The sequence below is a fragment of the Dissoconium aciculare genome, assembly GCF_010015565.1.
Source record: "Dissoconium aciculare CBS 342.82 unplaced genomic scaffold K489scaffold_7, whole genome shotgun sequence".
Taxonomy (NCBI): domain Eukaryota; kingdom Fungi; phylum Ascomycota; class Dothideomycetes; order Mycosphaerellales; family Dissoconiaceae; genus Dissoconium; species Dissoconium aciculare.
The window spans coordinates 39,011-66,909 of NW_022984957.1; the positions used below are offsets into that span (position 1 = coordinate 39,011).

The 27,899-nt window shown below is 51.6% G+C and overlaps 10 protein-coding genes across 10 annotated transcripts; 5 read left to right on the forward strand and 5 right to left on the reverse strand.

Moving 5' to 3' along the window:
* Nucleotides 1-19: 19 nt before the first annotated feature.
* K489DRAFT_228125 (uncharacterized protein) lies at nucleotides 20-1,131 on the forward strand. Its single transcript, XM_033599786.1, has 2 exons — nucleotides 20-336; nucleotides 583-1,131. Exons 1-2 carry the CDS (start codon nucleotides 242-244, stop codon nucleotides 959-961), a joined length of 474 nt encoding a protein of 157 aa, XP_033458941.1. The 5' UTR covers nucleotides 20-241; the 3' UTR covers nucleotides 962-1,131.
* Nucleotides 1,132-1,864: 733 nt separating this feature from the next.
* Nucleotides 1,865-6,203, reverse strand: K489DRAFT_380644 (kinesin-domain-containing protein). Its single transcript, XM_033604924.1, has 5 exons — nucleotides 5,387-6,203; nucleotides 5,000-5,320; nucleotides 4,298-4,423; nucleotides 2,495-4,248; nucleotides 1,865-2,396 (listed from the first exon to the last, which is right to left on the reverse strand). The coding sequence occupies exons 1-5, from the start codon at nucleotides 6,054-6,056 to the stop codon at nucleotides 2,220-2,222; spliced, it is 3,048 nt and encodes a 1,015-aa protein (XP_033458942.1). The 5' UTR covers nucleotides 6,057-6,203; the 3' UTR covers nucleotides 1,865-2,219.
* A 1,181-nt stretch (nucleotides 6,204-7,384) lies between these two features.
* On the forward strand, nucleotides 7,385-8,855 carry K489DRAFT_370810 (uncharacterized protein; the record flags this gene model as incomplete). The annotated part of the gene is made up of 4 exons (XM_033603182.1): nucleotides 7,385-7,415; nucleotides 7,477-7,547; nucleotides 7,605-7,774; nucleotides 7,856-8,855. 4 exons carry the CDS (start codon nucleotides 7,385-7,387, stop codon nucleotides 8,853-8,855), a joined length of 1,272 nt encoding a protein of 423 aa, XP_033458943.1.
* A 2,998-nt stretch (nucleotides 8,856-11,853) lies between these two features.
* K489DRAFT_380647 (NAD(P)-binding protein) lies at nucleotides 11,854-13,301 on the reverse strand. The gene has a single exon (XM_033604925.1). It carries the CDS (start codon nucleotides 13,050-13,052, stop codon nucleotides 12,000-12,002), a length of 1,053 nt encoding a protein of 350 aa, XP_033458944.1. The 5' UTR covers nucleotides 13,053-13,301; the 3' UTR covers nucleotides 11,854-11,999.
* On the reverse strand, nucleotides 13,281-16,193 carry K489DRAFT_394750 (P-loop containing nucleoside triphosphate hydrolase protein). The gene is made up of 2 exons (XM_033606813.1): nucleotides 16,080-16,193; nucleotides 13,281-16,017 (listed from the first exon to the last, which is right to left on the reverse strand). Exon 2 carries the CDS (start codon nucleotides 15,878-15,880, stop codon nucleotides 13,667-13,669), a length of 2,214 nt encoding a protein of 737 aa, XP_033458945.1. The 5' UTR covers nucleotides 15,881-16,017; nucleotides 16,080-16,193; the 3' UTR covers nucleotides 13,281-13,666.
* Nucleotides 16,194-17,155: 962 nt separating this feature from the next.
* K489DRAFT_320418 (uncharacterized protein) lies at nucleotides 17,156-17,641 on the forward strand (the record flags this gene model as incomplete). Its single annotated transcript, XM_033601453.1, has 1 exon — nucleotides 17,156-17,641. A coding segment is annotated over one exon (486 nt), but the record flags the coding sequence as incomplete, so codon positions are not given.
* Nucleotides 17,642-17,899: 258 nt separating this feature from the next.
* Nucleotides 17,900-19,181, forward strand: K489DRAFT_228268 (uncharacterized protein). The gene has a single exon (XM_033599787.1). The coding sequence runs from the start codon at nucleotides 18,038-18,040 to the stop codon at nucleotides 19,034-19,036; it is 999 nt and encodes a 332-aa protein (XP_033458947.1). The 5' UTR covers nucleotides 17,900-18,037; the 3' UTR covers nucleotides 19,037-19,181.
* On the reverse strand, nucleotides 19,091-21,190 carry K489DRAFT_357684 (3-ketosteroid reductase). Its single transcript, XM_033602564.1, has 2 exons — nucleotides 20,849-21,190; nucleotides 19,091-20,705 (listed from the first exon to the last, which is right to left on the reverse strand). The coding sequence occupies exons 1-2, from the start codon at nucleotides 20,920-20,922 to the stop codon at nucleotides 19,400-19,402; spliced, it is 1,380 nt and encodes a 459-aa protein (XP_033458948.1). The 5' UTR covers nucleotides 20,923-21,190; the 3' UTR covers nucleotides 19,091-19,399.
* A 532-nt stretch (nucleotides 21,191-21,722) lies between these two features.
* Nucleotides 21,723-22,526, forward strand: K489DRAFT_321046 (PRP38-domain-containing protein; the record flags this gene model as incomplete). The annotated part of the gene is made up of 1 exon (XM_033601510.1): nucleotides 21,723-22,526. One exon carries the CDS (start codon nucleotides 21,723-21,725, stop codon nucleotides 22,524-22,526), a length of 804 nt encoding a protein of 267 aa, XP_033458949.1.
* Nucleotides 22,527-22,563: 37 nt separating this feature from the next.
* Nucleotides 22,564-24,798, reverse strand: K489DRAFT_228282 (FAD/NAD(P)-binding domain-containing protein). Its single transcript, XM_033599788.1, has 4 exons — nucleotides 24,479-24,798; nucleotides 23,957-24,399; nucleotides 23,616-23,872; nucleotides 22,564-23,531 (listed from the first exon to the last, which is right to left on the reverse strand). Exons 1-4 carry the CDS (start codon nucleotides 24,655-24,657, stop codon nucleotides 22,602-22,604), a joined length of 1,809 nt encoding a protein of 602 aa, XP_033458950.1. The 5' UTR covers nucleotides 24,658-24,798; the 3' UTR covers nucleotides 22,564-22,601.
* Nucleotides 24,799-27,899: the final 3,101 nt, after the last annotated feature.

Here is a 27,899-nt window from a genome sequence, read left to right on the forward strand (position 1 = left end):
CTGCCACACTGTGACTCCTGCCTTCGAAAACAATTGCCATCGATCAAAGAACTACCCTCGCTGCCTTTTCGTCCGACAACAAGTTCGCTCGCATATCGTTGCTGACTCTGTCTGACCTTCCCACCGCTGTTGAGGAGTTCGGTCTCGCCGAAAATTCGCACATCGATTGACTGAAGGCGTCGTTGCCTTGTCGGATACTCGAAGCTGCTGTTGTATCTTCGATCATCTCCACTTGCAAAACATGTCAGCCTATCCTGCTTGCGCGTACGGTCAGCAGTACCTGGGCCCTGGCCGAACACCAATCTTGAACCCCTGGCCCGAATATGCCAGCGATACGTAAGTACCACGATGTTGTGTCTCAATCATCGTTTCCAGTCCTTGCAACCACGATGAGACCTGAGCCGCTGCTCGACATCCTCTGCTCTTGTAGCATGCTCATGGGCAGCATTACAAGCTTGCACCAGAGTTGACGTGCTCTTCGCCGCAAGCGTGCTCGTTTCTAATCTCCTCGTCGGCTTTGTGTCGGAACGGAATTGTGGACGTGGGAACCTTGTATTAACGCTCAGTCTCACACAGCTCCAGTCGATCCACAACCGAAGCTCCCAGTCCGCCTTCACCGCAACACCACCGCTACTCACACCAGTCAAAGCAACCTCGAGCTCCACGACCAACCTACACCGATGAACAGAAATTCTTCATCATGTATGCGCGAATCGTCTGTGGTTATCAATGGACAACGATCAAGGCACACTTCGAGAACCTATGGGAGGCCGAGAATCGATACGCGCCACGGACTGAAGAGGGTCTCACCAGCGTGTACTACCGCGTTCGCGCCGAATGGGGCCTCAAGCCAGTCCAAGCGGGACCTGCAAGCGAGCATGACCGCGCCGTTGTTCATGGACGAGCAACCTACTTTTCAAGAGATTTCCTCTCAATGATCCGGTACCTTCCCTCGTTCTAAATCCGTCACAGGAAGCAGACGAGTGGGAATTCCTGGCGATCTCGAAATCAATGCGCAATCGATCGATAGAACTGCAGACGGATCCATAAGAAATCGAGTCTAGACAATCTTTCCGGAAGCTGTTGGCGAGTAACCATGGGCTGGAAAGGACCCGTGGACCACGGGAGGGCTGCCGCCGCCGGATGCGAAGCCGAAGACCACACCCGCTTGCTCCACAACCACCATCACCACTCCGAAGATTATCCGACCGTCGACATCGTCTCGATCGTCATATAATAACTCGACGTCTCCACGACCCATTCGTCATGGCCTCCGCGGAACGCCATTTCTGACTCCCGACATGACGTTCCTTCCACCACAAAAAGAACTGACTGGATCTGTGGCCCTTCATCCTCGGAACTCCATTCGTCCGCGAAGCCCAATGACACACTCAATAAACAATGATGACTATACGAAAAACCCTTGCCCAAACCTGGCGCAACAAGGCACCGAAGACTATTCCGCCAGCAATGGCCATCCGCTCTCGCCAATGTTAATTTTCCTGGCGGCCGACTTCTTTTCAATACCCAACTTCACGAGAGCGTCCTACGGACTCGCGAGCCCATTTCCCTGTTCCCCATGTGCTCTTCCCCCCTAGCTCGATTCACCCCCTGTTCTATGCTTGGCCATAAGAATACAGGTGTAAGAAGGCATCATGAAAGGAGAACAACGATGAAGCCCGCTCTCTTCCTTATGGTAGGTGATCGCCACTCAACGGACCTGGAGAGAGATGTGACGACGAGACCTCGTTCAAAAACCTTTCAAAACACCACTTCATGTACACGATAGGAAATGACCTACTTTTACCTTTCTTTGACTTTCTTGATATTCTGTACGGCGGGGAGGCTTGTTTGGGCGTTTCTGTTCTGGAGGCAAATATCTTTTCTTTTCTTTATTCAGACAGGAATTCGCAAACGATATTAAAGATGAATACGAGAATCCACACTATCCATGAGAATGTCTAGATGCTTGTTCAAGATCACGTGTTCGCGAAACTCCCAGAGATTATGATTCTCATCGCAGCAAGAAGACTATCGTCACGATACGGGACTGATCATAAATCCTTCCATTCATGCAAAGTTTCGGAACTTTTCTCATTTCCTTCATTGCCTGACCAATTTCGGAAGAGAAGAACAAAAAATACCGACTCCAGCACTCCTCAAACCAGACAAGAAAATATGGACAATTCATCATGACCCAGATTTTCTTTTTTGAGCATCTACTTTTTCTTCGCAGTACCAATGTGCGTCCCGTGGACTTTGCTTCCGAACAAAAGACTGCTCCTCGACTCCTGCCAATGAGCCTGCAACGGGCTGAGATGCAGCAACATGAGGGTACGGGAGGATTTGCCGGCGGAAGAGGTCCCGCCGAGGGAAGATTGGAGGAGATAGGTCAGCTGAGAGAGTAAGATAACGTCAGTGAATGAGCATTTCAAGAAAAGAAGAAGACCAAAAGTCTTCTTTTGAGAAGTGAAATTTTAGGGAGGACACTCACCTTGCTGTTCCGATACGGAACATGGCCTTCTCCATTTCCAGAACCGCCTCCGCGGGCGCCGAGGGAGGCGATTACGTCGCCTAGTGCACTCAGGCTCTTGTTTATGGCCTGTGTTTCCTTCATGCGATTGCCCTCTGCGCCAGACTGCTTCAGGCGTTCACTACCTGCGAGATCCACCAGATTGAGGATACCTTCCGATGTCTCCGAAGTAGCTGGACAGTTGCCGCGGAGGGTGAGGATGAAGATGCTGTGACTACGCGAGCTGCGTTCGTTGGCTTTGGTAGCTGCGACACGGCGGTTTCTTGAGGCAGTGTCGAGGAGCGTGTTGATGGCCTCGGTGGTGTAGGTCGCGTCGTCCTCAACAGTGCTGGTCGAGTCGGAGGATGGAGGTGGCCAGAGGCTGACACTGGTGAGGCCCGTCACTGTGGTCTTGCCGGTCGCATCATCATGGTGGATGGCGTGCTTTTCCTTCTTCCTGCCGCTGCGAGTGCTCGCTGCCAGAGGAAGATCGGCGGCATCCTCGTCGTTCTCCCATGTTTTGGCATCGCCGAGAAGATCGTTGATGGTCTCGTTGTAGACTTCAACAAAAGAGGCGTCGATTGCATACTCCCAGCCCTTCTCTTTCAGACGAGACATTTCTGACATCAAAAAGCGGATTGAAGAGGGAATGATGCCGTCAGGTCCCGACATTCCGTATGTCTTTCCGCTACCGGTTTGGCCATACGAGAGGATGCTGACATTGTATCCATCGACCACAGACTGAATGAGGTCCTGGCATTCTTGAAAGACATTCAAGTTGGGTGTACCAGGTGAGAAGACACGATCAAATGCGTAACTGTGCTTGTTGTTGACCTGTTTACCGGTCGCGGTCTGAGTGGTGGGCGCGTGTACTACCATTTCCTTGCAACCATCCAATGAGTCTGCGTCTGGCAGATCTATCTTGCATGGCTCGGTCTCCTCTCCTAGCAGTGGTCGTGTACGTACGAACACTCGGATGTTGCCGCGGAGCTCGAGGATTGTCGCGTTGAGCTTTCGTCGCAATGCCTCCTCTCTGCGCAGAATTTCCAATGCCTTCTCGCGTGCTTCGACGGCATCTTGCAATTTCTGGCTCATTGTTGTGAATTCTTGGCTCTGCATCTCTTGATTGCCCTCCAAGAAGTGCGCCTTGGAGACTAATCCTAGCTTTTCCTGCTCAAGCACAGTGATCTTAGCCTCGTAAGTAGTGATTCGACTCCGTAGGCTGTCCATCGTCGTATTGTTTGCATCTAGTTGACTCTGTAAACTCGTCAAGGACTCTCTTAGTATTTGCACCTCGCTTGCTGTCTCTGTCGCTCGGCTTTCGCCTGCCTGTCGTAGTCCATCGAGCTCCTTTTGCAATTTAGCGATTGCCTGAGTGTGCTCTACCCGCAATTCCTCCATTTCATCCCAGTGTTGTGATGTCATGTCGGCCGTTTCTTGGTCTTTCTGCTTCAGCCAAGCTTTCTTCTCTTCTTCCAGCTCACGCGCATGTCTATCAGCGGTCTTTTCCCGCTCCCGCTCAAACCGAAGCAACTCCTTTTCGTTTCTTAGTTGAATTTCCGCAAGTTCTCGTTGATATTTCTTTTCTGTGTCCGCGGTCTCACGTTCGTGATCGCGACGGACTTGTCGAAGATCTGTTGAAATGGTGTGAAGCTCGTTTCGCGCCCGATCCAGATCGGCTCCGAGCGTGCGATTTGAGTGGGAGAGATCGCGGTTCTCCGAAGTCATCTCTTGCACTGTCCAGGACGTCAGGTGAGGCCATACGATTATGATGGTGGTACATACCTCGTGTCTTGTACATGGCAAGAGACTCCTCAATTGCGTTCTTAGAGTCAGAGGCTGACTCCATCTGAGATCGCAAGCGTGAATACATGCGCTCCATGTCGTCGAGACGACCCTGCGTGTCCCAGGCTGTAGTTCGTGTAAGCGTCTCCTTTGTCAAAAAAAATGTAGAAGGCGGTCTGGATTTGGATACTGGTGCAGAAGATCGCATTGCAGACACAGGTGGAGTCTGTCGTACACGGGAGGGTGTTTGGAGGAAGCGAAGGGACTGGGTGTGACGTAAGGAGGAAGTGCACGAATACTTGGGTATTTTGGTGGGAGAGAGCTCCTCTTCAATGTCTTCGAGTGAAGGCCGATGCTTTTTCGCCGAAGGGAGGGGGACGTGATGGGGAGAAATAGACAGATTTGCAAACGCCGCGTTGAGCGAAGGTGTTCGCATGGACTCGTTGCCGTCACTGGCATTGCCGGAATCAATACTAGCCGCAACCGAGTCTGCCGATACTGACGATACAGAACAAGAGGAAATGTCACGCTACGACAATTTCGAACTCATTCCGCCATCGTCGGTATTACTGTCCGAGCCAGAGTGTTGAGACCTGGTCGCTGTCCTGTTGGTTGTCTGAATCTTCTCCTGCCGACGCAGGACGGGTGTGGAACGAGTCTTACGGATGCTGATTCCGGGATATGAAATTGAACTGTATGTACCTTTGCGTGAGCCTGACATGCTTGATTCCTGATCCGACTCTTGATCGTAACCATTCCCAAGAACCTCGGCTGAGCTCGGTGGCCGTGGAGGTGCCATGGCTCGGGAGACATTTGCTTGTCGACTGGCGGGCCGATTGCCATTTTGATAGCTGATTGCAGGTGTATTTGATTGGGCGCGGTGCGTGAGGAGTGAACCGGGTTGTCGCAGACCAAAAGCTGCTACATTTCCAGCTTTGCCAGGAATCTGAGATTTCAGGGTCGTCGCCGGAGGCTCCCCAGCACGTTCGACTAGGGTCTTGCGTTTTGTTGGTGGCTCGGGTACTAGAGTAGTCCTTGTCAGCATTGCATATCTTGCTAGTTACCCAACCGAGAGGAACTCTGACGCACGTCCGGTGATCTTGTGTTTGTTGGTAGCAGGATTGACCTGAGGCTGTTGGAAATTCATGACTTGACCCGTCAAGCGAGAATTGAGATCACTGGCGGTCGTCTCTTGAAGCAATGTCCGAGTCATGGTGCCATTGAAGGCAGGCAATTTGGACGGCCGTTTCAAGCCAGAGGGCCTGGCGTTTTCCATGGTCGCCGCGGAGGAGTAGTCCATATCGGATGGTTTTGGTTGTGGGCCGTCTGCACATTCACCGCCAGCGATGCAGTACACCGGGTCCAGGGTGTGAGTGTCGGGCAATACTAAGACAAGGAAAGAAGTGGAAGAGATGAGCAGGATGAAGCGGTATAAAGGATAGATTGGCGGCGCATGCGGTGGTTTGCGACGACGGCGACGATATGCACGCTGCAGCGACGCCAGTAACGTGATTTCGCCTGCACCACTGGAATTGTTCAAGGAATGCGCTGGAGTGTTTTGGTGACACGCGCCGCTGCCATCAACAGACGCGCGGGCTGCCGTTGCCAGTGAGCGTTGGCGGCGGTAGATCCCGCCCCGGAATTGTTCCGGTTTGGGTGAGGTGAAAGCTGCTGTGGCTGCCGTGGTGGTGGTGCTGGGACTGGGGCTGGGGGAACAACAACCTCGGGTTACGATGGCTGCGGTGCGGAGTGAAAGCATCTCTCATGCCTCAGGCTGCCCTGCGGGTCGTAAGGAATGAGGCGGCAGGGACATCATGTTGTTGCGGTTCGTTCGGAATGATCATTGCAGGTGTGTGGAGGTTGTAACGTCATGTCATTTTCACCAGCGAAATCGGGTCCATCGATCGGAACGGAAATGTTTGTGAAAAGGATTGTAAGAATACTTAAAAAGGCGGTAGGAGCATCTTTATGGACGTGCCATTGGGCTTGTTTCTCCGCCTCTGAAACAACGGGTGGTAATAAGTAGTCTGTGCCTTGACAATAGTACAGTACGCGAGCGTGCTGGCTCTGGAGAGCTTCCCTCCGGCAGCTTGAGCACTGCATATGATGACTGATCGAAGTCCCCAACGTCATCCCAGTGATCGCTATTGGACAGAGCACAATATGAAGAGGCATCAATGCCCAAGATGCGTATGCGTGGCGAAGCCAATACGGACCACATGTGCTCATGAGTACACGTGGATACATCATTTGCCCGAGTTCAATCTCGTCTCACAGTCCTTGCGATTGTGTATTAGATATTCTCTCGCCCATGCACTAGGTTGTACCTGGTTGTCGGTGAGAACAAAAAATTGCTCGTCTTTGGAGCCTGAGGCTCCACAAACTTCAGACCCTCTTAATGAGTGTCCATTTTCCCACGAAGACCACGACGATGTTGGAGGTGGATTTTTGCTTGTGAAAGCCGGCATCGACCAAGCGGTCCGCGTCCCGACCGTCGGCCCGCCTGTCACTTAGACCCGATCGAGGACGTCGCCTCATCTGGTCTCGCATGTGACATCCTCTTGGATCATCACACCAAGTTTCCAACTTGCACCGTATCTCTTCTGGCTACACGTTGTTCACGTTTTCAAGCGACGTTCTGTCAAACAATTGGTTTGCATTGATAAACCTCACCAACCGGATGACCTTGACGACATCGCTTCGGTTCGATAAGACCCAATTTGACAATCCACTCTACGGAGGACTGAACAAAGCAAGCATTGTGGCCACCCAGGAGCACTTGTGATCACGAACAGCAGCACCGGTCCTCAACATTCGACCTCGTGCTTGTACAGCCTGGCTCGCACAAACCAGGTGCCAGAGAGTTGTGGATATTGTTTCGGATCAGCGTTCCCCATCAAAATCGGCAGCAATCGAGGAAATAATCGTATAATCCGCCAGCATTCTCGACAGGACAGAGCCAGATCATCACGCGACAGCTCTCCGAATTCGCACGAATAGCGATTCCGGACGACCCAACCATACTTCTTGCTTCTCAAATTTGTGCTAAGAGTCCCGTTTTTGTATCATCAAACTTTTTTGATAAAGATGGAGAAATACGGGCAATATCGAGACAAAGGTGAGTAGAAACTTCTCAAACCACCATGCTGGGCCGCAACTCTAATTCAAGAATTACGTAGGATCTGGCATTGCGCCATTCTTTCCAATCCCATCCCCTCCCAGCAATCCAGCTTTGATACCATACCACATCGTAAGTTCTCGACAAACTCGCCAAAGCAGAAAGCTCGAAAATTGACTCGCAATGTAGTTTCTATTTTTTTTCCGGTTACCATTCGGGATCTTCGCCTGGGCCATATGGATATTCCTTGTGCAATGGACGCCAGCCGGTGGTGCTCTTCGCAAGGCCAACCTGTGGTGTATACTCGGTCTACCGGGCGTGTGGTGGATTGATATCCGTGTGGATGGAGTTCAGCGCGGGTGAGTGATGATCCTCTCAGACCGATCAACACAATTACCAGGAGAAGGCACATTTCTGACGATGCGTTTTCATACAAACAGCTCTTTAGGTAAAGCAGGTCGCTTGCCAGGCCCGGGCTCTATTATTGCATCTTCATATACGTCGCCGCTTGACGTGCTCTACCTCGCGGCCATCTTCGATCCGATATTCACCCAAAGCTTTCAAGGATCAAGGGAAGTGCAAGTCCTCTCTCTGGAACGGGCACTCGCATCATGTTTCTCTCTACCGCCTCCAAAGCCTGCTGACACGATCAGCCTCGCCGAGCTGGTGGCCGCCAACCGGCGACGCGTGATTGTCGTATTTCCTGAATGCACAACGAGCAACGGAAAAGGTGTATTGCGCCTTTCGCAGTCCCTGCTATCCGCCTCCAAAGGTACCAATATTTTCCCGGTCTCGCTTCGGTACTCCCCAGCGGATGTCGTTACTCCCATCCCGGGATTTCTCGAAAGTATAAAATTCGTCTGGACCCTCTTCTCCCGTCAAACACACTCCATCCGCGTGCGTGTCGGATTCCCTGTCAAGATGGCACAGCTCCAGCAACAGCAGCCACCGCCATCATCGATTGGAGCAAGCCAAAAGTCCCAACGTCCTCAAGTTCAGCACGCCCTTTCGTCATCTTCCGACAAAGATTCGGAAGAAGACCAATCCTCCTCCCGTCCCGCCACCGGTACCCGAAAAAGCAGTGGCTACGACACGAATTTCTTCGACAATTTCCCTCCTCAAGCCAGCAGCAACAGTGCCCTCGCTCCTGCGCAGAAAGTGGGCGAAAGCGGGCTCGACGGTCTCAGCAGTGATGGTGACGATGACGATCTCTTTTCGACATCATCATCCTCATCCGCCGTTGGAGGAAAGCGGCCTTTCTCCCGTCTCTCCTCGGTCGCAGAGCGACAAAGTCTGGAAATTGTCGCGGAAAGTCTGTCAAGGCTGGGACGGGTGAAGACTTTGGGTCTGGGCGTTGAGGAGAAAATTGGATTTGTAGAGGCGTGGCAGCTTGGCGGAAAAGGAAGTGCAAGGAAGGGTGCGTCAAAGAAAATTCGATGAAAGGGCTGGGCATGTGTGTGGGAAAAAATTGCCTTCTGAGTGATGCGAACGCTGAGCAAAGGAAATTAATGCCGGACGAGGAGAAAATGTGCTTATAAGAATATGTTTGACATAATAAGATTACTTGGCCAGTCCATCAACAGGGATTCAGTGCTTCCAAAAAGACTATTTGCCTCTTCTAGCTGGCGTTGGCAAAATGAGACGTGGTATGCTCCTGAGCATTGAAGACCGTAAGGCATAGAACCTCGTCACTCATCACTCATCGGACGAATCGCCATCATGGTCCGCCTCCTGCCGAGTGGACTTTCCCGAAGTCTTACTCGCTGCTATAAGCGCGTCCCACTTCAAGCGCTGTTTCTCCTTCTGCTGCTCTAGCTGCGAAATTGGCGGCTTTGACGCCAAAGCGGGCGCGTTTACCGCCGAGGATGGCGCCTTGAATGCCGAGGCGGACATGCTATCGGCAGGCTTTGAAAGAGGATGCTCGGGCGTGCTGGATTGGATCTTGCTACTGTTGCTGTTCTCCGGGTGGTGAAGACCGTTGCGCTCGCGATATTCGAGAACAATGCTGCGGGCGGGAAAGCTCTCGATGGGTTCCCAGGTTGGCTCATCGTAGCCTTCCCATTTGACTTGGTACAGCATGACAGGTCTCTTGTCGCCGCTGCCAGAAGGATGGGTGCGTGGGTCGGATTTGCGGTGGCCGAGGATTGCTTCGACGACGTATTCTTCCTTCGGCGTGAGGGGACTATCATCGGCTTCTTGCTTGGGATGACTGTCTTGCATGACTTCGTCGATGACCGGGACTTGTCGGTTGTGCGATGTGTCGAGTCTTCCAGGCACTGTGGCTGTATTGGCTTCGGAAGATTGTTTGCGATTCGTCGATGATGGATCATTGTATTTCAAGCCGACGCGCTGATGGTACTCCTGTACAATACTGCGGTCTGGAAAACTCTCGATAGGCTCCCAGGTCAATTCTTCATACCCTTCCCATTTGACCTGATACAGCCTGATGGGTTTATGACCGAATTCGGGCAGGTGTGTCCTTGGATCCGACATACGGTGGCTGAGGATGCCTTCGATGACGAATTCCCCATCGCCATCTTCACTCTCAGCATCGCTTACTTCCTGGGGGCCTGGGGTCATTGTTGGATGAAGCATGCTAGTCTTTCTTTGATTTTTCGACCTGTCTGTTACACTGCTTGCTTTGGTCTTCTGGAATGGCGAAACCGTAATCTCTTGATCAGAACTCGCCTCACTGTCATTTCCATCAAGGCAGACATTTGGTCTTGTCAAGCTGGTCCGTGATTGAGCATGGGGTTGCATTGTACTTTTCTTGGGACTATGCCGTAGCGCTTTTCCGGTTGCATCTTTTGCTCCCACGTCCAAGTCTGAAATATTAATGACAGGAACCCTCTGCGTCTCATCAGACTGTCGCCTTTTCGCTCTTAGCGTATCTGATGTAACATGGCTACCTGCTGAATCGATAATGATTGTCGACACTGTTCGTTGACTGCTCGAAGGAAGCGACTCGCCTATCTCGCGTGTCGTAGGTACCGATCCGTACAACCGAGGGCGTTTCGAATCGGGCTCTCCTCGAATGCTAAGGTTTTGGAATTTGCCCGACGAGATATTTGGCTCCTCAGCAGCAGGATCATATACCCAACCAAGAGGCATAAGCTCGTTAGTGACCGGATGTCTTCTACGCCGTGGACGCTTATTTAGATCCGGTACATATCCAGGGACTGCAGGAAGAGCGTCTCCATGTACTGTGGCTGATTTAGGCTTGACTTCTACTTTAGCTTCTGGAGAGAGCGGCAGCAGCTCTCCGGTCTCGGGATCTCGTTTACGCCGCCTTCTGACCTTAGCGGGCTGTAGATACAGGTGTTTGTAGGTAGGTCGTGCGCGTCCATGCTTTCCGACCGGCTGCGGCGATGTATAACGTGGCTCGGCTACGTCGTCACTTGATGTAGCAGAGGATTCTGATTCTTGCATTCGTTCCAGTTCAAGCTGCTGACGTTTGTACTTTCGCCGAGCCTCTCGTTCTTGCTTTACTTCATTTTCAAGAAGATTTAAGAGCTCGCGCTCTTCAACAAATTGAGCGTTCTCGAACCTTTCAAGTTCAAAAGCTGATACATAGTCCAGAATCTCGTGAATTCCAACATCCCCAATTTCGACACCTCCAATGTCCAGAGTGTATGCCACTTGGCCCTCAGCGACCCGACCGGTGATAGTCGCGTGACGGGGAGCAAGCTGCGAAGGCGCAATAGGTAGGTAGTGCTCGTCGTAGGTTCGTGCTGGCGTCCGCCACTTGCTGAGATCTTTCTCAATTGCGACGTGTTTCGGCGATATGATAGGTACCAATTTGTTCAATGACGGCGGCATAGTATTAAGTGAGAGCACGCTGACGAAGTCGGCAAGCGGAGCTTGCGAGGCGACGCTGGCTCCTCGTACGTGTTCGCACTTCCAATTTCGGCTGTCACTTAACAAGCCATACGTCCGATAGCGCAAATACCTTACAGCAATGAAGCCAATTAATGCCTGCGAGCAGTACTCTCGCCTTTTCTGAATCGAAATGTACGAGGGTAAGGAGTACGTAAGGAGACATATAGAGTAGAAAAGTTAGAGGGCTATTAGTTTTCTAAATTATAAAGATTCACTTATGGACTAGACATCCAGCTCAGTAGATTCAGCTTAGTCAGCTAGCGCTATTGTAAATCAAATATATAATATACCATAATATAATAGGTGTATATATTTGTCTGAAAAATGACTATATTTATAAGTTATATAAACTATTTTCGAGATCTTGAATTTTAAGATGTAATTTAGTTTAGTAGTTATTTTTAATAAATAGAGTTGATAAAGTAGTATTCTATTCATTTCTATATCCTGCTTAAAATAGGTTAGCTAGTACCTATATTTTATCTTTGAAAAAATCTAATAGGCAGAGTAATAGTCAAATAGTTTACTTATATTTTTAAAGTAGGAAATTACGGACCAACTTCGATCGATGTTTATATTCTATTACTATAAGGTACTGCAAGACTCAAAGATAAGTCGAGTGTATAGGATACCTAGCGTCGATGCGGCTCGGGCGAGAAGTACTAACCGCTCAACCGCTGTTTGCATCAGCTCAAGGCCAGGCAGCTATGAATTATTTTCTCTGTGGCCAGCTACACGATGGAAAGAGCCCGCGCGATAATGTTCCAATACCTCTCTTCCACCACAAAATTCATTCGGGTCATCCGAAAGATCAAAGTTCCCGCTCCCGGGTACACCATCGAAGTTTCTCGCGATGCAGATAGCACGTGCTTCTACCTCCGGATCAAAAAGACATCTCATCGCACCGGCGACCACATCTGTAGTGTCCGCCACCCAGATTCCGTTATCACGTAATGAAGCAAACACGGCTGGTTCCATTAAGGGCGTTTCTGTATAGCCAGGCGCGAGTAGGTTCACTTGCATGTTTGCGAAGTCTGCGGTGTCGTGACGGAGTGCGCCCCATATCCCGCGGATGCCATGTTTGGAGGCGCCGTAGTCGGGACAACCGTGCTGATCATAGTAGCTGGCGAGCGATCCCAAGAGAAGCAGCTGAGGACGAAATGGGGGGATGATGACGTCGATCGCGCTATCCGGAGGAACAATCAAGGCAGACTGCTGCTGCTCACGCGCAATGACGGTGAAGTACCAGGTAGCAAGATGAGCTGTGAAGTATGCGCCTGTGACGTTGACGTCGAGCGTAGTCGTCGGAGGAGCGGAGGGTTCTGTACCGAGATTTGAGGGATTTAGGTATTCGCGGATGTTGTTTGGGCGGAGGCCAGCGCTGAAAACAACAATGTCAATGCGATTCCGGGCCCACGAGAGAACCTCCTTGAATGCTGACTTTTGTGAATCCCAGGAAACAACATCTGTGCGGATGAACTTTGCACTCCGCTCCCGAATTTCTAGCAATTCACGTGTTGCAGTGGCACCATTCGCTTCGTTAATGTCTAGGATCGCGACGAGTGCTCCATGGCGGACCAATTCTGTCGCGATAGCAAGACCTATGCCAGAAGCGCCGCCGACAATGATGGCTACTTTGTCTGCGACGGTGCTGTAGTCAATCGGCTTGTCGAAGTTCGCTTTGGCCGTGCCGATCATGAGAGCCTCGGGAATGCCTACGGCAGCATCTTGGGTAGATTCGCCGTGTGAGGACGACATCGTCTTTTGCAGATCTAGTTGAACCTGTGAGTCCGTCTTGAGGAGGATGAGAACGCAATTTTGTGGTAGCTCAGTGCAAGGGAGTGGGGACTTTTTGAAGCCTCTTGACGAGCGTGAGCACTATTGTATATCCCCGCAATCCTACGGGGGCATATCAAGGACCAACTGGGCGTCATGGGACTGAAACTCAAGACTCTTCGAGCTCAGTGCCATATGGAGAGACATTGCACACAGGATAATAGATTCGGGATCTCAAAATAACATCGTGCAGGTGCGCGTGGAAGATCAGTCACAAATAACGAGCAAGCGACGTCGGGGTCGGCCTAGTCTCACTATGATCGGCGCCAAAGCTCCGCTTGAGGCGCCTCCTGTGCAGCAGTGGGTCCGTGTGAAATCTGACCAGTCGACCACCGAGCGCGGATCTAAGGATCCGTGACAGGAATCTCACGAATTCTTGTAACAACATCGTCATTCCATTAAATTTCAAACTAACGAGTCGCGAAAGCTCACGGCCGCAACCATCACAGGCGCGCTTCTCCGAGGCGCAAACGTGCATGTGGCATGGGCTGTCCTCACGCGCCCGCCAAGACCGTCCCTCCGGTCAAGCGCTTGCTTTATTCTTCCCAGTCCCGCGGCATCTCTTCGTTCGTGATGTCGATTACATCTCGAACATCTTGCGCGTTGAGCTCGTGGCCTTCGCTGATGGCGAGCAAACGTGCCATTTTGATAGTATTCTTGATTTGCCTACCATTCAAATTTCTTTCCGCAAAGCTTTCGATGCATTCCTGAGAAATGGCGTGAGGTGCCAAGCTTAAGATGTTCTTCCACACAGCGGTGCGAGCGTCGTGATTCAAGTTCGAGTAGCGGAGGGTCAGATCAATGCGCGAGTGAAAGGCCTCGTCGAATTCGACTTCACGGTTCGAGGTCAGGATCAGGATTCCGCGGAAGTATTCAAGCACCCGAAGGAAAACGGCAACACGCTTATTCCGTTTCAGATGCTTTGAGTTCGAAGTTCGGCGCTCAAGGAATGCATCAGCTTCGTCGAGCAGAAGCACGACGTCCCAAGCCTCGGCCAGCCGAAATATCTTTCTCAGATCGTCCTCCAGGTCTTCGATATCGTCACTAAGCTGAGAAGTATCGATTGCGTACAGAGGGAGATGCATCTTATCAGCGATAGCCTCTGCCGTAAGAGTCTTTCCTGTACCAGGCGGACCATTGAGCAGGAGGATCAGTCCTTGACCTTTGCCCTTGATCATATCATCAATGCCGTTCCTTCGCTCTCGCTGCGTCTTTGCCAAAGCGCCGAGGATGCGCTTTCGGGAATGCGGTATGACGAGCCGATCATATGCGGCGTCGTTGAACTCAATAGGCGAGATGTTTTCAACTCTGAACTGTAACCACCTCTTGCTGGTGAGGCAATGACCTCGCACTTGAGGTGGACAGAATGCCTCAGGTGGGGCACCGAACTCACTGAGAGTCCAACGGTGCATTACCAAGACATCACTTGTGGCGAAATTTGTTCGACCCGACCTCTGAGCCGCGCAAATGCTTGGTTTCTTTAGATCATATGATTCGTCGTTGATGTACGTGCTGGATTTGTTTGGCTTTGGTGGAGGTAAGCCAGATAGGGAATAAGGATACACCAAAGGCACCATAGGATCGGGGAATGTCTGAATGACACCAGGGACAGAGGTATTGTCGCAAGCTGCATAATCAGAAGAGCTCAAACACGCTTCACCCTCTGGCACAAGAGACCGAAGTCCGTGCGGGTAAGCTGTCAAGATGATCGGCGAGCTGTGCTCTCCATATTTCGCAGCATCTATGACGATGCGGCTTTCGTCAAGACCAGCTGCCGGAGATCCTTGGTATGCTTTATAATTGTCCCATTGGAACGCGACGAAGCCTTTTCCCCTAGTCTCGAGACGATGCAGGATATCGGGGTCTGTTGTGTAGTACTTAATGGGTAACACACCAAGCTCCGAAACATGCTTCACACCGTCGAACTCTTGAACCATCACAGAAGTTGTTGTCCAGCCGTACCGATAACCATCGCAGTCGATGTAAGCGACGTCGAGGTAGAAGATTCTCTTGAAGTCGTGTAGCGATGGGGCATATCGACAATTCACTACGAGAGCGCATTGCTGGTCGAGCCCGTTACGGCTGAGCACTACACATCCCGCAGGGAATATAGTCCACAGGAGCTCGAAATCGATCATCTCACGTGATATCAGATCAGAATATCGTTGAAGGGCGCCTTCAAACTCCTCATACAACACATCATGCAGAGCAGCAAGGAGTTTCTTCTCCATTCCACTCAGATCTGAGTGTAGCATGTTCGTCAGATCATCCCAACGGTGAAAGAATGGATGGAGCGGCCCATTTAAGGTCAGATCCTGTACGTTGGTGGCAATTCCTGGCCAATCCTTCAATATGATCTGTACCATCGCTCGAAGGGCGTGATTTTGGATCGAGATTGAGGTGATGGTATACGGATTAACGTTGGTGGAAGGGGGCGTAGCTCTGTAGCAAACCAGAAGCGCAGCGTCTCGCCACTTTTTCTTGAAATGAGGTTTGCCAACTTTTGGGGCCTCTTCGACCCATTTTGTGCCGTCCTTTCTGTTCCGAATTTCATAGAGCTTTTTCACTTGATCACACGCTGTGGATTCATTTGAATTATCCGTTTCGTCCACATCAGAAGAGTCTCCGAGACTTTCGTAGAGAGATGGTGCCTGTGGGCCTATGCCCGTGCCTATGGCCATGCCAGGGAAGGGTATGCTCGGGAAATCATCTTGCACTCCTGATGGCTTTGAGACTTTATGCCGTACCATGATTGAGTTCAGAAAGTGAGAGTTGACCACGAATCTGGGTGCAAATATCACGATCAGTCACACTCACAGACGAGTATCATGTGCCTGGCGTAAATGCAGTGGTAGAACGAAGGGCCGCACCAGTCAACCCAATAATGCTGGCGATTTTAGTATTCAGGTCAGTGTGTTGTCTCCGACGACAGCGGTACCTCTCGCAAACCTTTGGAATATTGTTGGACCAAGATTTTCTGAAAGCAAGAAACACGTCTCGGTAAACTTTCGAGCAGCGTGCTTTGAGGTTCCAAGAAGAATAAGCACAACATACGGCGTCTTATACTACAAATTTAGGGGCCCCTTCAGGTCTTTGACCCTCCACACCAGCAGATTCATGCGAGGTTTAGAAACAGGCTATCACGATATATAAGTGCAGGTGCTGAGCCATGGGTTTGGCGAGGCTAGTCTGCCAGAAACACTTCGGTGGACGGGTACTGAGGATGGCCTCTCTCTGTATGCACTTACCTTACAGCTTCGAGTGGAGCCGACAGCCACACATATGAATGTAGCGCTACCACGAGCGCTAACATGAGCTCGAACGTCAATTGTGATTTGCATCGGGTTGTTCGATCACTATTGCATTCTCACCGGTCAGACTCCAAGATCTTCCTAGTGGGGTAATACGCCACCATCACCAAAGCAGCCGCCTGCATGCATGAAGACACTCAACTCAAGGGTACCAGGGTACTGGGCTGTAGCTACAGCACTTGCAGGTGAATTCACGAGCACTTGGTATGTATGTATGGGCTGCAGGTTCAAGGCATTTGCTGGCCCGGAAGACATGCAGACTCTATTGTGTAATCACATCGGTCGACATATTGATCACCGGTATTCTAGTGCAACTGGAGGAATCTGGTAGAGAGGACGTCCCATTGCGAAATCTAGACCACGTTTTTGAGGACTTCAACTGGCATCATGAATCTACATCAGCTGGGCTTTACCTGGAGGGAGCAATGTATTCACGAATTGATGAAGGCCCGGTCGCTCGATGATCCTACGGGACACATCTGTGACCTGCTTCGATCGGGTCATTTAAAGATTCCAGTTGCAGATTACACCATAGCTGATGATGAGGTGACGCGAAGCTATGTAGTCTCAATCTGCAGATGTGAGCTCATCAACGAATCATTCCTGCAGAAGTCAAGTGGCTTGATCGTGCGTCTTCTCCATCACGAACTCCCAGAGTTTACGGAACACAACGACGCTACCCTCGGTATCGCATGGACCATCTTGGTTCGACATATGAGGCAAAGCTTGAGCAGCTCTTTCGATGAGAAACTGTTTGTGTTCTTGCTTGAGTGTTTATGTCAAGAAGAGACCACCATTGTCAGTCCAGCCTCACAAGACCATAACTCAATCTATCAACCACTACCGAAAGATAATGCCTCTTTTCGTCTGATTACTCTACTACCGGCGCCTTCGCTCAAAGAGACAGTTCGCTGTAGACTCTCGCATTCTTCTTCGCTGGATAAACCTAAATATGAAGCTATATCCTTCGTATGGGGCAGTCAAGAGAATAAATGCAAGGTTTTAATTGACGACCAGGATTTTTCGATCACCCAGAATTTGCACGAGGTTTTGCTGACATTGCGTGACTTATCCGTGTCTAAAGTCATATGGGTCGATGCAATATGTATCGACCAAAGCAATCTGGAAGAAAGGGCTTCTCAGGTGAAACTGATGGGCAAGTTGTTCCAGATTGCTGAGAGGGTCGTTGCATGGCTAGGCCTTGGCTTCCCGGGAGCTAAAGACATATTTGCACTTTTCGACGAGCTGATCAATAAGACTGACCTCAGACGGGAGTTCCAAAATAAAGAATTGGACTCACAACATCCGTGGAGAGTTCTGAATGATGCTCTTGGCAAAGTTTTCACGCAACACTTTTTCACTAGAGCGTGGATCTTTCAAGAGATTGTGTTGCCCGAAAACGTCATCATCCAGTGCGGAACCAACTCATGCTCTATAGAATCGCTCCGTGTAGCATTGGCAGATTTGAGCAGTACATGGGCAGATTTCACGCTTCTGCCGAGGAAAGCATGCAGTCTCGAAAGACGCCGAGATTTGCAGGCTTCTGCTGACGAGACCATAGTCGGAGCTTCTCAAGTGCGGGCAGGACCGACACCGATGCTCCATATGCGAGAACTTGTTGGTCGGGGACTTTCTTCCTCCCGAATCGCGCAATCTACTATTCGAGAAGTACGAAATCCTGTTGTCGCTATTCTCCAGGCAGCACGAACCAGAGAGAGTGGAGTTCCGAGGGACAAGATATTCTCGATGCTGGAGATCTATCGCATTTGTGCAGGGACAGAGTTGCCACTCGTTGAACCCGACTATCATCGATCATGCGAAGCAATCATGATCGAGGCTGCAGAGAACATTATCCTTCATCAAAATAATCTGGACATTCTATCGTGCGCTGCCGATCACCGCCATCGTCGAGACCGTATACTTCCCTCGTGGGTCCCGGACTGGAGAGAGCAGCTTTGTCCCGAGATGCATTTCAATGGATATTCGCTAGGATCAGCCATTGCCAAGACCGAACATACGTTTTGCAAGATTAGAGATGATCACCGGCTACTCGAATCCTGGGGCTATATTCTCAACAAGATCGATCGCGCAATCCGCATTGATATCTCTGATCGAGAAGCGTTCGCTAACAGTGTCTTGGCTTCAGCTAAGATGGTCAGCGATCCTTCTGCCCACGATAACTACGGCACCAAGGCGTTCTGGCTTTCAATTTTGTTCTTCCTCGATGCTCGTATGTTCGACATCTATCAATGGAGCTTCGGCGGCCAGTGCGATCCCACCGAAGCACATGGAGAGGATGCATTGCCTGACGGCGATGTGCGGAAGCTAGAATCTCTCAGCGCCCCACAATTCCCGCCGCGATCACGAGATGCTGCAGTCGAATTGACAGACGTACTCTGGAAATATTTCTACTCCGAGAAATTCCCGCAGTGGATCTACGACGGTTCAAATATCTTCTTGACTCGCATGGGAAGCTGCGTTGTGGCTCCGAAGACGGCGAAGAGTGGGGATGAGATCGTCCTCTTCCCAAACACCGCGTACATGTTCACGTTGCGGCGTATCTTCGAGTATCACCATGTCACTGGACCCTGGTGAGTCTCTACCGCTTTGATTCCTTCGCATTCACTTTTGCGCTGACTTCTGGTTACAGTCGTTTCACAGACCCCGATGACATCGACATGATCCGAGAGCGATACTCTTTTCTTCCGCGCACCGAATTCTTGATAGCATGAGCCACGGGCTGGATGCAAATTCTGTTGTCTTTCCCTTGCCAGGTTTACCTCGCAGATACGCACACACACGCCTTTCCCGCTCCCGTCATTCACGACAATCTTGTCATCTGCGGAGTCCTTTCGTTCAGTGGTGTTTTTGTTATTCGGGAAGGCATAAATCGACCCCATCTTTAACCTACACAGCATGTGCAATGCTCCCTCCAGCGGATATTTCCCAACTCTCCCACTAATCGACCTCGCCCAACCTCCTCTCCCAATCCACTCTCATCGCCTCCATCTCCTTCCACGCCTGCCTGCCCTGCTCCTCAAACTCCACCCTCCCTTCCTCCGTGAGCTCTTTCCATCCCCGGAATCTGCCCAGGGAACCTGTCACACTTCCCGGCGGAGTCTCGCCAATTTTACCCCCAAATCCCCACCCTTCGACCTCTGTCCGACCTACATATTCCTGGCCCCAAACATTTACTGCCGAGCCCCATTTGCCCTTCCCGGAGATTGATTCGGAGTGGATGATGTCGTCTTGGCCACCATCGCCTCCCGAGGACGATGATGGAGTTGGACTGAGGAGGAGTTTGACAACAGCCACCGCGCCTTTGTACGGCGTGATTCCATGCCAGGGACTCCCCAGCCAGCGCGCGATGTAGAAGACGAGAACCATGAAAAAGGCCATGACGGGGTTCAAATCGGCGATGGAAGTCCCCACGACGCCGGGATGGGTGACGAACATCTTCGGGCGGGCATCCACTTTACCCTTCTTTTCTGCTGCAGATGACGATACAGGGAGGAAGGAGTCTAGGTAGCTTGCTGTGGAAGGTAATTCGGAGGTTAGAACGAGTAGGTCGGTGAGACGCTTGGAGCCTTCGTAAGAAGGCTCGTTGGTCAGACTCTGGATATCTGCGGGGGAGAAGGTCTCGGTGAGAGCGGTGATGCTGGATGTCCAGATGATTCGGGTTTGCGAGGTGAACAAGGGTCGCAGCCAGTGGGTTAGGAGATAGTGGCCGAAGACATTGGCGGCGAAGATGCGGCCGACGCGAGGTTCTGAGTCATCCGGGGGAGTTTGAGATGAGGAGATGGATTTCGCGTCGGATTTCGAGTCGGCGAGCTGGGGTTTGGCGAGCAGACCGACTTCGCAGAGCATGTAGGAGGGATAGGTCGTGGTGTGCACGAGATCGGTGAGGACGAGCCATGTCGCGGATAACCAGTTCAGGCCGCGCCAATTGGCGATACCTGCGTTCCAGACTACGGCATCGAGTTGTTGGCCGCGCTGGAGTAATTGCTTTGCGAGCGCCTTGATGGTTGTGAAGCGGAGGAGATCGACTTGGACCCCTTCCAGTTTGATTCGAGCGACGCTGGTCAGAGGTCGTTTGTTGTGAGACTTGTACACGGTGTGGTCCAGGTGCAGTCGGAGACGTCGCTGTGTGTCGTCGCTTTTCTTGACATCTCGCGTAGAGAAGAGGATATGCAGTGAATGTGAGGCAGGTCTCGTCTCGAGAAACTCGTCAATTACACGACAGCAGATTGAAAATCCAAGACCGCTATAGTTGGAGTAATTTCGTCAGCATTTCTGTCACTTTCGATCAGGGTAATCCGGTGACACTCAGAATTGTGTCGCTCGAATTGTCCAACGCGATGATCTGGAGATGACCGTATGAGACCCCGTGAGATGGTGTCGACATACCTGTTTGCGCCTGTAACAAGGACTCTGTACACCTCTTCCTCATCATCTCTCTTGTCTCCTTGATCAGTCGGCATTTTGATTATGTTGTCTCAGATGAACAACCATTGACAGTTGGACTACAAACGATGGAGCATTTCATCATCACCGCTGTCAGGGGCGGCGAATTTCCAGGGTTTGGGTTAAACACGTTGGAACTTCTACCCTAAAGAATCGTTCGATTTCCGCGGACAAAGCAATGAAGATGGAGATCAGACGCTCTACATGCATCCGCTCGAATTGATCTTTCAATCTCTCGAAGCGGAACGATGTAATGAAGATCTCACGACTCCTGCCATAACGCCACCACGAAGTGTTGTCGTGTGCGCTCCCCTGGCAAAGTCACCGTAAGATCGCTGCCCTACCGCTCAAGCGTGAAAAGAAACGCAGGACCGAAACTTTCCAATGATCGCCACACCCACACGGCACCATCAAAATTCAGAAGTGAGGTTGCGACAGTGGTCGCAGTGCATTAAACATCATTTCAACCATTGAAACATCAATACGCAAGGGTAATTATCGTGTGTAGAGGGAACCAACCCTTGAAATCATTGAACCCTTCACTATGTCATCATGTCCACTGTAACAAATCCCGTCGTCAGAGCAACAATCGATATCTCCTCATGACTCGCGCTCAAGCTTTCTCGAAAGAATTCCTAAATCGAGCGAACGTGCAACCCGGATTGGAAGACCTGCACGGCAAAGAACAATTCCGAACATCACCACTCCACGTCAAAAGAGACTCTCCCATAATGTCATAACCAACCGACCGACCAACCATCTGCGCGCCTTGCCTCCAAATCTCCCCAAAACACACGCCAGAGAACCCAGAGACAAAATGACGCACCAAGCCGACGCCAAACGCGCGCTCGACGACCGCGGCTACACCGGCCACCTCATCCACAACGACAACCCGCTCAAGCTCCTCCCCAAGCCCGTGCGGGACCGCATCACCGACAGCTACTACTGGAAGGAGCAATGCTTCGGGCTCAACGCGGCCACGCTGCTCGACCGCGCGCTCGAGCTCACCTACATCGGCGGGACGCACGGCGCGGCGCAGAAGCCCTCTCCCTTCCTCTGCCTGGCCTTCAAGCTGCTGCAGCTCACGCCGGCGAAGGGCATCATATTGTTCTACCTGGGCCTCGCGGGGGAGGAGTTCAAGTATCTGCGCGCGCTGGCGGCGTTCTACGTCCGCTTGACGTGGGAGGTCGACGAGGAGGTGTACACCACGCTGGAGCCGCTCCTGAGCGATAAGCGGAAATTGCGACGCAGGATGAGGGAGGGCTGGAGGATCACGTTTGTGGATGAGTTCGTCGATGAGCTGCTGATGGGCAGTCGGGTCTGTGCGACGCCGTTGCCCAAGATTCATCCTAGAGCCTTTTTGGAGGATGAGGATCGGCTTGAGGAGAGGGTTAGTGCGCTAGGGGAGGAATTAGATGAGTTGGATCGGGGGGGAGATGGTGATGATGAGGAGGAAGGAAGGTTGGGCAGTGGCAGCGATGAGGGCGAAGTGGAGGAGATTCATGTGAGGGATTTGGAGATCAGGAATGGATTTCGTAGGGGATCGGGGAGTTCGCGGGAGGAGGGATCTGAAGACGCGCGGCGAGGCAGCAACAACGACGAGATGGACGACGGAGATTGAAACAGTTCATTCCCGGGTAGAAAAAGGAACCAAAAAACCCTTCGGTTGAATCACGACCCGGGCAGAGATGAAATTCTACGCTATCGAACTCCTCAGCTCCTCCAGCAATTTCGGATTCCTCGCCAGAAATCCACCCGCGATCGCCGCCGCACCCGCGACGGCGCCCAGGACATACAATGTCGTTTTACTGGGCCGCAATTCCTCGTGCACTCGACCCACATGGATCTTCTTCCTCCCGCCGACTCTCGGGACCGTTGATGGAGAATCGGCCTTGTCCGAGTCGTTGCTCTGCTGCACCACTACCACATCAAAGTCCTCCTCGAGCCGCACGTTCGATACCAACTTTTGATAATCCACGACGTTGCGACTCCAGTTGTTCACAATTCTGCCCTCGGCGGTCTTATACCACGAGTTCACATTCGGATCGTTCCACGCACTGGCCTTGAGTTCCCCTTGGATTTCCTCATCAAAGGCCGCGACCCGCGCGGGTTTGGGGGTGAGGCGGATGGGCTGATTTTGGCGTTTCGCTCGGAGAACCTCGCCGATCATGCCGTTGATGTATCGGCTTTGGGCCTCGAGCATGAGGATGATGCTGTTGTGGCCGAGGTTGGTGTTGGGTCCGTAGAGCATGCCGAAGTTGGGCATGGATTCGACCGCGATGCCGTAGAGCGCTCGTGCGCCGCCTTCCCAGACATCATGGATCGAGCGGTGGTCCAGACCGTACATTTTGATCGGGTGCATGAAGTCGAGGGATTGGAACCCCGTGGCGCAGACGATCAGGTCGTAGTCGGAGAGGCTATCGGTGGGTTCATTCGTCTCGGGATCGATGACTTTGATGTTTTTGCCGCAAACGCCGTGGATTGGACGGGTTTCGAGATCGACGTTGGGTCGGAGAAGTGCTGGGTAGTAGTCGTCACTGGCGATGATACGCTTGCAACCGACTCTGTATTTGGGTGTGACTTTCTCCTGAAGTTCCGGGTGGCCAGCCAACGATTTCGCGATATGCTGCAAGAATGATTAATCATTGATCTCTGGTCGAGAAAGGAAGATGGCATTAATCTGTCGGTCTCGGAAACATGTCCTACTCACATTGCTAGCCCTCTGGTGCGCCATTCTGGCGATCGTGCCTGCCTCTCCCTTGAGCGCATTATGCGCCAGTTCGCCATATTCCATGGCAACGCCGCGCATAAAGGACATGGCGCCGGGAACATATCGATAGACACCCTGTGTCACAGCCGAGACGGGCCTGTCGGATCGCGGCACCAGCCAATTGGGAGTACGTTGAAAGACCGTAACATGTTTGGCGACTTTGGCGATCTCGGGCAGGATTTGAACCGCCGTGCAGCCTGGATTGCGATCTCTTGATTAGCCAACACTTCTCGTCTCGCCTTGAGCAAGTGATGGTCATATAGGAAAGCAGGTCGACCTACCATTCCCCAACAGCGCAATCTTTTTATCGTTCAGATCATATGACCAATCCCACCTCGCGGAGTGAATAATCTTGCCGTCAAATCCATCCTTGTCCAATCCTGGGATATCCGGATACTTCGGCGTGTTTAGCTGTCCGACTGCGCTGACCAAGAAATCCGTCCGTAGGGTATACTCGGGTGTTGACTCTGCCTCTTTGGTCCCTTCTGCTCTTTTCACTCGCACGTGCCATTGCTGGGTGGCGTCGTCCCATGTCGCATCGGTGACGGTCGAGCTGAAACGAACGTGTTGGTAGAGCCCGTAGGATTGCGCCACTCCGGTGAGATAGGCGAGGATCTCTTCTTGGCCGGGATAATTGCGCGTCCAGTCGGGGTTGGGTGCGAAGCTGTAGCTGTAGAGGATTGAGCCGACGTCGCAGCAGCAGCCGGGGTACTTGTTGTCGTTCCTGGGAGCATTCGCATGAGTGCCATGTGCTTCATATGTCTGCATCTGTCAGACATGGATCGGCGGCACTTTCGACTCACCATGTTCCTCCCAGGCTTGCTGATTTCTCCAGTATGATGAAGTTTCGACAGTTGTTGCGCTTGATGAGATCGATGGCGGCACACATGCCCGCCAAGCCTCCCCCAATGATGACCACGGCAGCGTTGTTGTTATCCTTGTTGCCGACCGGCACTTGCGGCCATGGTTTGTCGCCGGCCATCTTGATGTCGAATCAGGGCGAATATGCTGTGGTAAATCAGACGAGATGGGTAAGAGATGTGAGTGGGTATCTTAATACGGTGATAGAGACATGAAGAGATCAAAGGAGAGGAAGCATGAATATAGAGAGAGGGAGTGAGAGATCGGCGTATGACAGTGAGAGGGTGGTACTGTGCTACGAATATGTATCCCCATCCGTCGATCGAGCGATTGAGATAGCTGAATGCTACGGTACTAATAATGCCCTGTTATAGACTATAGCCCCGGAGTCTTCAAAGAACAGATGGTCAGCACGTCGATGATCACAAGTCAGATCGTGGAGTCCCATCAGACTGTTCCCGTTCGGTGCACGAATAGCGCTTGCTCCACTGTCCTCTGCTCCCCAAAAATGCGGCGCGCTGGACGTTCATTGCGTGTGAATGTTGGTGGCGGGGTTGTGAGATGCTTCTTACATGGCCCCTGCTGTACGAGTGCGAGCAGGATAGCTAGACGGTGCGAGGATAACAACAATGATACAGTACCTAGTATGCACAGTGAAGACACGACTCGGATGCGCGGAGTAGAGGCAGGACTGAACAGGAAGTACGTACAGTGGTTGCAGTAGCAGCAGTAGTACCTAGCTAGGTAGGTAGTCACTTGATGTTACTGTGCCTGCGACGCGCATTCTGCGTGGCTAGCTCCTTCCACAGGTCGTCCCGAGGTTGACGCGGATCCTCCTCCGCGTTTGATACCTACCTGGGAAGTAGGGTTCTGTTCTCGCCAGGGCTTACTACTAGGTATATGCAGTTAATAGTACTGTGTGGATGACGTCTTCAATGCCGGCCAACCATCTGTCCTCTGCGGAGTTGTTGTTGTCCAGGACGAGCCAAACTACTGCCGCGCAATGCTTCCCGTTCTTCCGATACATAGTAGGTGTGGAAACAACAACGATGTACAGTATACACAATTTCGCACCCATCGTGGAGTACTATCTACAGTAAAGTGTACATTGATGGACTCCCTAACACGATCTAATCGTATTTCAGATGCGGTTCAGCTATGAGCGTCTATGTCCAGGGCTAGAAAAAGAGCGTCCGAGATGGCTTCACAACTCACTCAGACGCACGACCTTCACGTAGCAACGAGTGAACTCGCTTCCCGTTGACGAGCAGATGTCCACAAGTATCTAGGTATCCTGAGGCTATTGGCAGCGTCTAATAACTCGAGATAGAAACAGTCAGATCCAAAGCTCTTCATTTGAGGTAATCCATGGATATAAGCATGCTGACTCATCAGCATCTCGTCGACAACTTCCTCCCAAGGGTTGGAGTCGTGGGGATGACCTCTGTTCGAGAATCCATGAACCTTACGAGGCCAATGCCGTGAGATATCAAAATGTGCAAGAGCATTTGACGGCCTTGCGGTTAGTTTCGCATCATCATCATCATCATCATCATCATCATCACCACCGATACCGAACAGCCGCAGATAGGTGTCTCATCACCACCTTGTCGCTGATCCTCCTGCCGAAAAGTTTTGTGGTGACGAATAAGTTAATGTTCTATGAATAGATTGGACCAGTTCCCTATGTGCCTATCTATGGTGACATCTATGGATATGTTCACGTTTCAAAATTCCACCAATGCCGACTACCACGGAACCATCACATCCAGGCCGAGTTCGCTACCATCGACTGTTGAATCTAGCCAAACGCGTCAATGTCGGGATAGGAATTGTCGATGTGACGATGATCGCGGGCAGATATTGCGACGCGGGGCAACTGAATGGACGGCTCGTCAATACGGCGATCCAGCGGGTCAGATATCCTAAGGAATATTTCGCGAGAAGTCGATCATGCCACTGCTCGTGTCCAGCTCCTGTCCCCACCCGTCTGCACCTGCCTAATAATGCCACTTCGCCGGAGAGCCATTGACGCGCCATCTGCTCTCATCACCTGGGCATTCTCATCAATTCCCATTCGAGCTCTCAATGGATTTCTCGACGATAGTTGTCTGTCCATTCATCTCCGGATGGATTCGGTCTCTTTCTCCCACGTTTCAGCGAGCTGCAGTAGCAGTATCGAACTGGAAGAACGTGCGATCGAAAAGACGGGTAACATAATTACCTAGGTAGGCGTCCTTGGGAAGCTCTCTCATCATAGCTCGGTGATGTGGTTGTTACCGTATGCCACCTTAGATTCGGAAAAGATAGACGACGAGAGAGACAAGAGGACGGCGATCGGTATGGATCCATGTTAAATGGCTGTATTGAATTTCTCGCTCTGAATTAAATGTTCAATGTATTTCCAATGGCTTCCTCTCCTTTCTACATGTTCGCCTTGTCGTCCGAGTTGAGCTTCCCTTGATCGATGTAAATACAGAAACAACTGCACAAGCATTGAGAGTTCCAAGGGTGCTATCACCACGATCATAACACAATACTCATCGGTTCTTGTCCAATTGTACCAGTACTGTCTGCATCCGAAGCCATCACTCTTCACCACCAACCGCACCGGATACTTCGTTCTGTATGTGTTATTGAAGTTAACAACAAGAAGACTCGGAGAGATTGGAATCGGACAGAGACGACCGCCGCTGACCCGTCCGTTCCCTGGGGAGCCCCGCCGCCCGCTGCACGCCCCGCTCCGTCCCAAAATCCCGCCAAGCTCAGGTCATCCTCTCTCGCTTTCTCGCCATTCTCCAGCTGGGCAGCTGTTCTCTCTGTGTCGCTTGCGTTCACGGTTCGGGCACGCCGCATACATCACGCACGTGTGCGGTACTCTACTGCGTGCTTCACACACCAGCAACAGCGGCTGGACGAGCTCCTTCGTCTTCTTCTCCCTCAGCTCACCCATTGTCGTCGTAGTTCTCCCTCTTCCTTCACCTCGCGACAAACATACTTTACCTCCTCCTCCTTCTCCTCCTCCTCCACCACCACCACCTATCACCCACCAATCCTCACGACCCTTATAATCCTACGACCTCGAGCGCATTCTTACCGGCGCATTGACATCATCGGCGCCATCGATAACCACCACCGCCTTTATCTACCAGCCACGTTTCAGCGGTAGCCCAAGCGAGGGAGCTTCGCCAAATCTCCACCGAGTGACCGCTCACAACGAATCCTTAATTTCACTGTGCACGTCGCGACGTGAGACACGCCGTTGGACCTAAACCTGTCATCTTGACTCCAGATATTACTTGCACTGTACCATTGGCCGCAGCCCGATTGTCGCACCACCGATCCGACCATCTCACCTACTGG

Bases quoted from the DNA above. Each gene is read 5' to 3' on its own strand.
- K489DRAFT_380644 (XM_033604924.1), bottom strand. From the start codon at position 6,056: ATGCTTTCACTCCGCACCGCAGCCATCGTAACCCGAGGTTGTTGTTCC. The intron at 4,249-4,297 runs GTATGTACCACC...CGTCCTGGACAG, and splicing joins TGCCATGTACAAGACACGAG to TGCAAGAGATGACTTCGGAG. The intron at 2,397-2,494 runs GTGAGTGTCCTC...TTACTCTCTCAG, and splicing joins TTCCGTATCGGAACAGCAAG to CTGACCTATCTCCTCCAATC.
- K489DRAFT_228268 (XM_033599787.1), top strand. From the start codon at position 18,038: ATGCTCCATATGCGAGAACTTGTTGGTCGGGGACTTTCTTCCTCCCGA.
- K489DRAFT_228282 (XM_033599788.1), bottom strand. From the start codon at position 24,657: ATGGCCGGCGACAAACCATGGCCGCAAGTGCCGGTCGGCAACAAGGAT. The intron at 23,873-23,956 runs GTAGGTCGACCT...ATCGCAATCCAG, and splicing joins GATTGCGCTGTTGGGGAATG to GCTGCACGGCGGTTCAAATC. The intron at 23,532-23,615 runs GTGAGTAGGACA...TCATTCTTGCAG, and splicing joins CGCACCAGAGGGCTAGCAAT to CATATCGCGAAATCGTTGGC.
- K489DRAFT_394750 (XM_033606813.1), bottom strand. From the start codon at position 15,880: ATGGTACGGCATAAAGTCTCAAAGCCATCAGGAGTGCAAGATGATTTC.
- K489DRAFT_228125 (XM_033599786.1), top strand. From the start codon at position 242: ATGTCAGCCTATCCTGCTTGCGCGTACGGTCAGCAGTACCTGGGCCCT. The intron at 337-582 runs GTAAGTACCACG...ACACAGCTCCAG, and splicing joins CCCGAATATGCCAGCGATAC to TCGATCCACAACCGAAGCTC.
- K489DRAFT_357684 (XM_033602564.1), bottom strand. From the start codon at position 20,922: ATGCCGACTGATCAAGGAGACAAGAGAGATGATGAGGAAGAGGTGTAC. The intron at 20,706-20,848 runs GTATGTCGACAC...CTCCAACTATAG, and splicing joins CTTGTTACAGGCGCAAACAG to CGGTCTTGGATTTTCAATCT.
- K489DRAFT_380647 (XM_033604925.1), bottom strand. From the start codon at position 13,052: ATGTCGTCCTCACACGGCGAATCTACCCAAGATGCTGCCGTAGGCATT.